Source organism: Sorex araneus, chromosome 4 (assembly GCF_027595985.1).
Source record: "Sorex araneus isolate mSorAra2 chromosome 4, mSorAra2.pri, whole genome shotgun sequence".
NCBI lineage: Eukaryota > Metazoa > Chordata > Mammalia > Eulipotyphla > Soricidae > Sorex > Sorex araneus.
Window position 1 is genome coordinate 48,767,152 of NC_073305.1, and position 12,150 is coordinate 48,779,301.

Genomic DNA, 12,150 nt, shown 5'->3' on the forward strand with positions numbered 1-12,150 from the left:
TGGTGACAAAAAAATGCTGTAACTTTACAAAAAGGAGAGCAAAAAAAGGTAAGTCATCTATAAAAGAGCATGAGGAAGAATGGCTTTTGATTTCTGAAGAACAACACAAGGTAGGAAACAGCTGATAAATGTTCAAAAGACTCTAAAGCACTGGGTCAGAGAGATAGGAAAGGGCTCAAGGGGCTTGCCTTGCTTATGGCTGACCCTGGTTTGATATCTGGCACCACAAATGGTCCACCACCAGAAGTGACCCCTGAGCAGAGCCAGGAATAAGTCCTGAGCACCACCAGAAGTGACCCTAAAATAAAACCAAATTCTAAGTGGGGGCCAGAGAGATAGCACAGCGTCCTGAGAGTTCATAGTCTGTCATCAGGAGGCGCCGGAGTGCCAGGAGTGAATGCTGAGAAGAGCCGGAAGTAGCACCAAACACTGTCAGAGCTGGCCTGAGCCATTATTCTAAAGGAAAACAACATCTATCAATCAAGTTAGTAGATCAAGGATATTTTCAGTAATGCAAAGTTTTTACCTTCCTTGCATCCCATTTCAGAAAGCTGAGAGAGAACTATTAAAGGGGAGTAAACCTTGGGGCTGGAGCAATAGCACAGCAGGGAGGACATTTGCCTTGCACGTGGCCGAACCAGGTTCGATTCCCAGCATCCCATATGGTCCCCCGAGGACCACCAGGAGTAATTCCTGAGTGCATGAGCCAGAAGTAACCCCTGCGCGTCACCAGGTGTGACCCAAAAAGAAAAAAAAAAAAGGAGTAAACCAAGAACTAGAAATCATGTAAATAAGAACCCAAAATCATGTAAGCAAACAAATGTAAACAAGAACCCCAAATCCTGAGATGGGGGAGACAATTCCATGGAGAGCACTGATCAAACAGACTCTACGTCATGCCTGGAAAGCAACTCACCCAGGGAAAAAGAGAACGGAGGTTTCTAGGGATTGTCTCTAAGGAAAACACGAGAACTGACAGTTTCCTGATGAGGTTTCCTCTGTGGAACAATTATGAGAGACTTCTGGAAGCATGGGAAGAACTACCTATCAAAACAAAATTAATTCCACACATTGCCAGGTGTGGCTCAAAAAAAAAAAAAAGTGTGAGTGGGCTATATGGCTCGCAGCATTGTACAGCAGGTTAAGGTGTTTGCCTTGCACACAGCCAACCTGTGTTTGATCTCCAGCACCCCAGATGGTCCCCCGAACACAGCCACAATTCCTGAGTACAGAGTTGGGAGTAAGCCCTGAGTATCATCAGATGCACAACCCCCCTAACTAAAGAAACCAATTGGGCTGGAGAGATAGTACAGCAAGCAGGTAAGGTGCTTGCCTCGCCCGAACCCCACCAAGTTCAATCCCCAGCACCACATATGGTCCCCTCAGCACCGCCAGGAGTGGTCCCTGAGCACAGTCAGGAATTATCCCTGAGCACCAATGGGTGTGGTCCAAAATCCAAACATAAGAGTAGAGGATAGCACAGCCTGTAGACCCTTTGCCTTGCATGCAGTCAACCCAGAGTTGATGCCTGCCATCCCCCAAGCACCGCAAGGAGTGATTCCGGGGTGCAGAGCCAGGAGTAACATCTGAACATTGCCAGGTGTGGCCCTAAAATTAAGTTAATAAAATAGTAAGGAACAAGGTTAAAAACTGTTATGTTGCTTAGGGAACAAACCTTGGGCCTCCCACGTTTAATGCATGAGCTCTACTACCGGGCTATATCCCCAGTCTCACATGGCGATCATTAAAAAAAGGACAAATGAAAAAAACAATCACAATATATTGCAATGCTCAGCTGTGAATATGTGAGTACATATAATAATGCAAATATTCCATTAAGATTTAACCAAAAATTAGAACAGAATTCTTATAGGAAGAAGAGGTGGGTAAGACAGGAGTAAGGTGATATTAATAGCTAATACTGATATACTATAATAGAGAAGCAATACACCTTGTCTAAAATTAGTGACTCAGAAGACATCAAAATATTATTTTAAAATTAAATGCATATAAACATCAAAACATAAAAACAACAAGAACAAGAAGTAAATACTTCTAGAAAGAGAGACAATATAAAGAGAGAAGCAGGGAAGCACATTTTAAATTTTAAGTCTTTTACTGTTTGGTTTTATAAGCCATGTGAATATGTTGATAGTGTATTTAAATAATTTTTCCACTGTGTTTTAACATATTCTCACATTATTGAACTATCAATAATGGGTGAGGGGGGCCTCTAGGTGCACAAAAGCACTAAGATGTCACTACTGCCAGTACCAACAAGAGTGTACTGGGGTTCCCCAAATACTGCTGGGAGGGGCCCCACAAACACTTCTGAAGGTTTAAGGATGTGGCTTAGTAGTAGAGTAGGTGCCTCACATATGTGAGGGCTTGTATACCATCCCCGGTACCTCAAAAAGATTTAAAAAAAAAAAAGGAAAGAAATGGACTAACACTTTTAATTCATATCATATTAACTAATAAAAATATTTTTAAAATTTTTAAAAATAAATTTTTTAAATTCAAATTTAATAAGTTCTAAATAATTTTAATTTATTCTTTTGTTTTTTCTTTTTGGGTCACACCCAGCGATGCTCAAGGGTTACTCCTGGCTCTGCACTCAGGAATCACCCCTGGCGATGCTTAGGGGAACATATGGGATGCTGGGAATCGAACTCGGGTTGGCCGTGTGCAAGGCAAACGCCCTACCCGCCGTGCTATCACTCCAGCCCCAGTTCTAAATAATTTTAGCTTTTTTTAATTTGAAAAGGACATCTTTCTTATTAAATTAAAAATTAACTTCTGGTATAAAGATTCCCTTGGACCAGTTTATTCTGAATGACGAGATATCTGTTTGGTTTGAGTAACAGAGCTGACCTCAGAGTAATAAACATACAAACATAAGAAACAGAGCCCCCAGGAGCCCAGAGCAGGGCCACGAGGAAAGCGGGTTCTCACCGAGGGAAAGCACCTCTGTGGGGCAGCTTCAGCACCACACTGTTTGAGGTAGTCGGCCCAGTCGAAGTCCTGGCTCGGGTAGCCTAGACGGGGACAAGAGAACAGTGACTCGCACCACACCACAGGGCTGCCTGGCACAGACTCTGCCACGTCTCTACCCAAAGCCTCTAACTTTGCTCATCTGATGCTTTTTTTCCTTGTTTTTGGTTGGTTTGTTTGTTTGTTGGGTCACATTCATCGATGCTCAGGGGTTACTCCTGGCCCTGCACTCAGGAATTAGTCCTGAGTGGTTGGGGCACGATATGGGATGCTGGGAATTGAACCTGGGTTGGCCACATGTAAGGCAAACACCTTACCCGCTGTACTACTGTTCCGGTTCTTGGAACTGATCATCTTAGAGAAGGGGTAAAACACCCTAAAAATGCAAACCATTGATAGAGACTTTTGTAAAACAGAGTCATTCTGGTCGGTTAGAAGAATAAAACAAAATTCTCTGGACACAGGTGTGTGTGCAGGGCTTCACACATTTTACCACTGAGCTACATTCCCAGTACCTCTGAATATAGATTTAAACTTAAAAGTCTCAAACCATGCAATTACCTTGAGCAATATTTTTTGTAACTAGCTGTTGGCAATTTACCAAAATAATTTCAGATAATTATGATTGGATCTGGTTTATACTAACAAATCCAGTTTTATTACCATTTCTATTATGGTATTGGGCTATAAAGGTAAAAATCTATAAAACTACTAAGTCAGTAAAGAATTTTCATAATGTATATGAATGTATACATGAATATAGTATATATATACATATATATATATATGGGCTGAGTCCGGCAGCCCCTAGCTCAGCTCTCTGCCCAATGAGACTGTTTTCCCCTGCTGCCACATCAACTCCTCATGGTAGATTACCTGCCTTTCTGACTACCTAATTCATCTCCAGGCCAAAAGATCTAGTTTAGTTATTGTGTCTGTGTATTCTCCTTTTCACGTAAAGGCAGCAGTCAGAATAAAGAGCGTGCAGTTCCCAGGGCTTTCTTGCAAAGTGGGAACTTCTGGCTGTCGATGTGCCCCGAGCCAGCCCCCTGGGCAGGAGTCTCCACTGTGCCCACTGATGAAGGAGAAACTGGGACACTCCGCCTTCCCCTTCCTGCTCCTTAAAGCAACTGCTTATGTGCACTTTTGTCCCCTAGTCACTAGCCCACGCCTGATTTTCAGCAAACATTCTGTAAATGCTCATCAGATGAATAACGCCTAACTAAAAGGCAAATGCTCTGGATTTATGACCAGTTAACACTGCCACGCCAGGGCTTCAGCTGTGGGCATTTACAAAGCTTGGCTATGCCAACAGTCTAAACTCCAGGATACAGACTGTCAAGCCCTTATTTTGAAATTTAATCAGATAACTGTTATCTCCAGATACTCTAAATTAAAAAAATAATTAAAATTTCAATCAAGTTCAACTAGGCTTTTTTTTTTTAAAGTTCAACTAGGTTTTATTTAAGGTATCATCTAAGAGTCTCAATCAGGGTCTGGGGAATTGGTACAGCGGGTAAGGTGCTTGCCTGCATGCAGCTGACTTTTGGTTCGGCGCCCAACATCCAATATCACATACAGTTGCCTGAGTACTGTATGTGATGTCACTAGGAGTGATTCAGGAGTCCAGAGCCAGGGGTAACCCCTGAGCATAGCTGGGTGTGGTCCAGCCTGGCACCCCCCCCCACGCTCCCACAAACAAAAAATCTTGATCAAAGGATCAAATATGATATTTTACAAATACTAGGAAAATAATACAAAGAAAAGAAACTGCTACTTTCCTAAGCATAGCCTCAGTGGACCCTACTCTGGACACAAGCCCGCTTCAGGAGTCTGCAGATTATCCCTCTCGGCTGAGGCCCAGAAACCTCAATCATCTCTACTATCCTTCCTCCCAGCTCTGGTTTTCATAACCAACCCCCCAACAATCAATGCACATCTTGTCCTCCCAAAACACAGAGGACAGAATAAATTAAGGTGCCATCAAGGAGCCTCAGGTTGGTATGGAAATACATGTCAAGGTGGGAGTATAGAATATTCTTTAACAGCTTATTAGATTAATTTCTAACTTTCAGATACGTAAATTGGTGGGACCTAGGTCACTCCTTATACTTTTCTTAGGTGCCCAAAAGCTTAAGGACAGCTTGAGCTGGGGCATGAGGAGAAAGGAGATAAGAGATCCAACTAAAGGCATCTGATGAAACTTCTTTTGAACAATCAGAAGGAAATCGATGCACACCAGGAGGGGGGCTGATGTGTAAACCATTCTTGAGACTCCACTGCACAGGGAAAATCCCAGGGCTGTCAACATGACACACAAAAGATCGTCGAGCACGCGTCTCCGGTCGCAAATCATCCATCTCCACCAGAAAGTACTTCTCATCAAAAACCTGTGTGACATAACACACAAAACAGGAAGATGATATTATGTGTATGTAGATAAACACAAACACAGAGTTTCACATGCCAAACAGGTAACAAAACTCAGTGTGAATTAGTAATGTCTTTAATTATTAGCGAGTAATAATTAAAGTACCTCTCAGTTATTAAATTCAATTTTAATATTCCTAATAAAATAATGAAGTAGGTACCTTTATAGCCTCGGAAACTTAGTTTAAAAGAGATTAAAGAACATGCCCCATGTGATATTGTCATGAAGCAGAACCTGGATTCAAATCCAAATATTTGGCTCCAAATAAAGTTTAGTTTAGCTTAATGAGAATTAAAGTTCACTATATACTAGATTTTTAGATCCTAGTCCACTTTTATTTATTTTGGTTTGGGGGCCACCCCAAGAGTAAGGCTAAAGCTAACTCCTGGTTCTGTACTCAGAGATCACTCCTGGCAGGGCTTAAGGGACCACATACAGTGCTGGGGATTAAATCCATGTTGGTCATGTGCAAGGCAAGCGCCCTACCTGCTGTACTCTCTTTAGTTCACCTAGTCACTTTGAAATGCCAAAGAGAAGGTTTTCAAGGATCGCCTCTGACTCCCTACTGTCCTGTAGCCCTTTACATTCCAAACAGTTTTCTGATGCCACTGCAGTTCAGAGTCCCTCCTTGATCCAATTTTCTTCTTCCAAAGCAAGAATTTAAATCTTTACAGGACAAATGACTTAGCATTTCTGATGATTGTACTATTTTTTGATTTCACTTTTGGTTCTACTTTTTTACAGGGAGTTTTTTTTTTTTTATTCTAAAACTGAAATCTTTTGGTTCTACTTTCTTACAGGGAGTTTTTTTATTCTTAAACTGAAATCTTCACTCTTATGCTTCAGTTCTCTCACTGAGTCACTCGAACTTAATAACTTGCTAAGTTCTCCTGGTTAGTCCTGACTGCAATCTTCCAGAAGATTCACATCTGAATCTAGGATCCTTGGCTGGAGCAAGCCTACTGGGACACCAATCACTTCATACTTTCCAGATACCATGACTTGTCAGGGGGTTAAAGCTCGCTACATAAGGATGGCTAAATCTGCCCCCAGAGAACATGCCCCCAGTCTTGTCCACTGCCGTAGTGACCTACGCAGCCTGCTCTGGTTGGCTGGGGCTTCCAGGCACTGAGGAAAAAGGGACCATGGGGAGCTGGACTGTGCACAGAACTAATTATAGCCTCACAATGTAGAAAAAAAAAAAAACCAAATTGGACTAGCAGGCTCTAATGATCAAAACACTACCAATTCCCTGAAATAGTCACCCTCACAGTAGTTCTTACCAAGAGTTGTCCCATAATTTTACCTTAGGGCACAGGCAAAGATGGCTTTACCTTAACAACTGTAGCAGGAGAGATCCCAAAAGGAGACCAGGGGTCCACAGCTTCCAATTTCATATTCACAGAGAATGAATGAGTGCTAATCACTTGTTTGTCCTGAAATGCAAATACCAAGAGGAAAACACTGTAATTTCACTTCAGTTTTATATATTCACATACAGCTGAATACTACTCTTAATTAAAATAATGGGACTATTTGGTTTCTGGTAAATGATCTGAGCCTACCATTTTCTTCACCAGAAAAAAATTCTGGGGGGGAACCTCAGGAAATCCAACTTTCTGTCTTTAGAACACAGAGGTACTGAGAGAGACTCAGCAGCTCACCGGAGATCTCTCCCGACCCCGAGCCGAGCCAATCCCAACGGGGCACCTCAGATGGAGCAGGTGTGCCCTCTCTGCCCGCTCCAGATGAAACCCCGGCGGCCACGAGCTTCCAGAAGCAGGACGCAGGTATGCGGTTCCAGGACTAAGACGCCAGGCCTCAGTGGTGGCACAGGAGTCGGGCTGTCACGCCCACAGTCTGCCTCCAGGCGCCATCTCAGCACACCAATGGCCTTGGTCCAGAGACTCCCAAATAAATCCCACAATGGATTAGCGCCCTACGGAGATGTCTCTGGGCCCCACCCATTTATGGTGGGGTCTCTCCATGATATTCAGAGTGAGCAATAGAAAATAAATTGTCTAGTGTCTGCCCTGGCAGGCAGGCTTAAATGGTTTAAATGGTGGTGGGAAAATTCGAGCAAACTATGATGCCTCAAAGTAGAGACAGAGTATGGGGATGGGGGAAACTGTCTGCCAGAGAGGCAAGGGAAGGGTGGCATAGGGTGGGGGATCCTGGGGACATTGGTGGTGGAAAATGTTGACTGATGGAGGGAGGGGTGTTAGATCATGGTATGACTGAAACTCAAACATGAAAGCTTTGCAACTGTTATCTCACGGTGATTCAATTAAAAAAGAAAAGGTACTGAGAAGGAAAATAAGTTTGTAAAACATATGTAAGACAGAAAACAGTAAAAACGCCTTTGGAGAACTTTTAGAAAATCTAGACTACCATTAGAAGGGAGAAAAGGCGGCTCATCATTCCAGCTTTAAACCTCTTTCCTCCATCAGACCGTGCACAGGATTCAGGGTCATTTTATGCTTTTGTACCGCCCCAAACTGCTTCACTCTTCTATGTAAGATAAATTCCTGTCTTTCATATGTTTTAGTTTGCTTTTTACCTTAAATAAATATGATGGTAATGGCTCTTCTTCCTCCGCTCTCACTTTGGCCAAGATTTCTTGCCACTCAGTTTCATTTTTCATATGCCTGATGGCTTTAGCAAAATAAGATAGAATACTTTAAGTTATGAGAAAACATATTCTACAACTATTTCAGTAACAGTCACATAAAATAAAAAGTAACTTTGTATGTTTGTGTGGGGGCGGGGGGGGGGGAATGGGGGTTGGGCCACACCTGGTGATGCTCAGGGACTACTCCTGGCTTTGCACTCAGGAATTACTCCTGGCAGTGCTCAGGGGCTAGCTATATGGGATGCCATGAATCGAACCCAGGTCAGCAACATGCAAAGCAAATGCTCTACCTGCTATACTATTACTCCAATCCCTAAAACCTTTCTGCTAGTAAAAGGAAAAGACCCAAAAACTCTTCACTCAAAGAGCTTGCACCTTACTTTTGTTACCTGAATAAATAGTAATTTTTGTGAATATACCAATGGTAAGAGCCCAAGGACTGCTGTAGCCCCAAATAATGCAATACAAACATGGAAGCTGGGGTAATAAATAATAATAAATACAAACTGACTTAAATAGTAACTCCAACTTTTAGTATTAATGGAATTTTTTTAAATCAACAGTTTGCTTCAAACTCAAGAATTCTTTGAATCCTTGAGTTTGATTCAAATAGCTATTTGAGGGGCTGGAGGGATAGTACAGCGGGTAGGGCGTTTGCCTTGCACGTGGCCGACCCGGGTTCGAATCCCAGCATCCCACGGCCAGGGGTAATTCCTGAGTGCAGAGCCAGGAGTAACCCCTGTGCATTGCCAGGTGTGACCCCCCCCCCAAAAAAAAAAAACGCAAATAGCTATTTGAATACTACATAGATTTTCCCTAATTTTGGTAAGAGGTCACCATGAGTTGGGGCAAAAGTCTATGAGGTATTTGGATATGTACAGCAAAGTATAAAAGCAACAAAATCTAAGAAAAAGTACTTAATTTAATAATTATGTGTTCCCTGCTTTTACAATTATCTTTACAAGCAAACAAGTGCTATTTTAACATGCAAAAATATACTTACGTCTCATAAATACCAATAAAACATAAAGCAACAACCTAATAATTAAAAGAAAATTTTACATTCTTTACCTAACGGGGGCTGAAGGTCATATCCTTGTTGAGCAGCCCAACCAACATGATGAAGAAACGGATCCAAGTAATACAGCCAGTGTTCCAAACGGTCAGAACTTTCAAGTCCTTCGTAACGTAGTTTCAGCCTTCCCCCGATGTTTTCTACCACAGTAACAATCCAAGTGCTTAAGGAGTCCCGGAAAGCCTGACATTCCAGCCTGGAACCTGGAGCAATGAGATCTAAAGGGTTCCTCCCATTACGGAGCTGCAGGTAAAACACAGTAAATACGTAAGTAAGAGCAGTTAATGTGACTTAAAATAATTTTTAATTTCGGGGGTTGGGGTTGGGGGGTGGGCCACACCTAGTGTTGCTCAGGGCTTATTCCTGGCTCTGTGCTCAAGGATCAGTTCTGGTGGTTCTCTGCAATCCGTATGTGGTGCTGGGGATCAAACCCAAGTCAGCCAAATGCAAGGCAAGTATGGACTATAACTTTGGTACCCACAGTATTTTTGTAAATCAGGATTTAAAGATTTCACGCTAGGCTTTTTTATATTTACCCACTCATATTCAGTGACACTGTGTTATCTGATACTATTCTCTATGTCTAGGTGACTTAAAAATGGGCCCAGGAGATGGCTAGGAAGGTGGGTACTGAGGCACGTGCAGGATGTGGGAGCTCTGGGTTCAACCCCCGACACCACAGGGTCTGCCAGCACTAACACACCACAACCTGGCATCACAGGGTCTGCCAGCACTAAACTAACATACCACAACCTGGTAACACATGGTCTGCCAGCACTAACATACCACAACCGTCTTACTATCATATGTATATTCTTTCTTTTAAACTGTTTTATTAATATTCTATATTACAAACATTAATTTAAAAATTGCATTACAAATGTATCCACTGAATGATATATCAGCTAGTTCTAAATTTTTACTTCTTTTACATGATATCTTTATGATACAGCAAGTGTTCTGATTATATTAAGAGAAGCTAAAGACATATTTCTCACTACTTAGGTATATATTAAAAGCTACAGTAAAGAATAAAAAGTAACACTGATTCTATCATTATAACTAGACTAATATTCAAATTTATGTTTTTTCCTGTTAAGAATCACTCTGTGATAGTCACATATTCACATGTATGCAGTAAAACATAAGAATAAATGGTACACAATCACAACTAGAGATTAGGGTGGGAGAATCACGGTCTGTGCCTAGTACGCGATTTATTAATTCATTTGGTCTTTAATTCATTAAAATTTTACTGGTATTGGGGCTGGAGCAATAGCACAGCGGGTAGGGCATTTGCTTTGTACGCGGCCAACCTGGGTTCGATTCCCAGCATCCCATATGGTCCCCCAAGAGTAATTCCTGAGTGCAGAGCCTGGAGTAATCCCTGAGCATCACTACGTGTGACCCAAAAAGAAAAAAAAAATTACTGGTATTTGGTATGTGCCAGACTCTGGTTAAACATAAAACAAGTAGTCAGAATACAACATACAGATGGACACGAAATAAAGTATTCACCAATCAGTCTTTGACGGGGGATGTAAATGGAGCATGGAACTAACTTGAAGAAAGCAAAGGAGTAAATCTTGTGACTTTGGGTTAAAATTCTCATGGATACGACACCAAAAGCATAAGCAACAAAAGCAAAAAAACAAACATACTTTTTAAAATATATGAAAATTTAACCTTTTATTCTACAAACAATACCAAGAAATAAAAAACAGGAAAAAAACATTCCAAAGATAGAAGAAAATATTTATCTGATCTGGACTTGTAACCAGAATTTGTAATTAGTTCTTACAAATTCTTGTAACTCAAAATAAACAGAAAAATCAATTTATAAGGGGGCATTTATTTCTCAAAAAGTCAAATGGCCAATAAACATACAAAAAGATGCCCAATATCCTGAGTCATTCAGGAAACGCAAACCAAAATGAGGTATTACTTCACACCCAGGGATACTAATAAGCAAAAAGAGAAGAGCGCAGGCATAGAGGAAGAGAAACTGAAATACACTGCATTTCACCTTTGCCACAGAGAATGTTACTCAATGACAGAAAGTAACTGTCAATCAATAAACAAATTTCACAAAACAATAGCTCCACACTCATTAATAAGCTACAAAGCTATACTAATTAGAAAGTACTGCTGAAAGTAAACAGTAAGAGTCTACAGTAAGTAAACAGTAAGAGGCCCAGTGTCTTCTGAGTAAAGGAGTAGAGGGTCTCAATTCGCCTGGTGTAGGGGTTCAAAGTGCCAACCCTGGGGTCAGGGTGTTGCCTGAGTGATGGAGCACAGACCTACACTCTGTCCGACACCCTGTGTTCAATCTCTGGTACTACATGGGCCCCCGAACACTTTCAGGCATGACCCCTCAGGGTGATTTTTTTTCATGGGCCAATACTGAGTTAGAATCAACTTCTGCTCAACTCTAGAACGAGAGTCCCAAAAGGTCATGCTTTCTACACAAGAATCCAAAAACTTAGGATCCAGAATAAGAGTAAATCAGGTAGGGCATTTGCCTTGCATGCGACTGACCTGGGTTTGATCCCTGGCAAACCATATGTGAGCCTGCCCAGAGTGATCCCTGGGTGCAGAGCCAGCAGTCAGACCTGAGCACCACTGGGTGTAGCAATAATATATATATATATATATATATATATATATATATATACACACACACATACATACATATATATAATCTATATTTTTGTGAATTAGCAATTAATTCAGAACAGTTTATTTTGTGTTTGTATACCCGGGATTGACCCCATGGCTTCAAACATGCAAAGCACATATCTACCAGAGAGGCCGTGTTCCTTGGTCCTCACTTGGAACACTAAGCAAGCACTAAGCAAGCCACTAGTGTGTAACTCCTGCAGGTTAAGTTTATATCCCCCAATACTCATGCTTTGGTCTATAATGCTTATTTGCGTTGGAGTGGTAAATAAGCAACCAATTTGATTCCTCGGACAGGAAATATCACTGAAAATGAGATTTTTTTTTCCACACTGATCC

At 41.6% G+C, this 12,150-nt stretch overlaps 1 protein-coding gene across 3 annotated transcripts in view; it reads right to left on the reverse strand.

The window, feature by feature from the left end:
• SFMBT1 (Scm like with four mbt domains 1) overlaps positions 1–12,150 on the reverse strand; it is a 127,302-nt gene that overhangs the window by 29,446 nt on the left and 85,706 nt on the right. For all 3 annotated transcript variants that reach the window (XM_055136228.1, XM_055136229.1, XM_055136230.1), the window contains exons 6-10: positions 9,129–9,375; positions 7,986–8,080; positions 6,760–6,861; positions 5,234–5,384; positions 2,956–3,038 (exon numbers count right to left, since the gene is read on the reverse strand). In XM_055136228.1, coding sequence (XP_054992203.1) covers positions 2,956–3,038; positions 5,234–5,384; positions 6,760–6,861; positions 7,986–8,080; positions 9,129–9,375 — 678 coding nt within the window. The remainder of the gene's footprint in view (positions 1–2,955; positions 3,039–5,233; positions 5,385–6,759; positions 6,862–7,985; positions 8,081–9,128; positions 9,376–12,150) is intronic.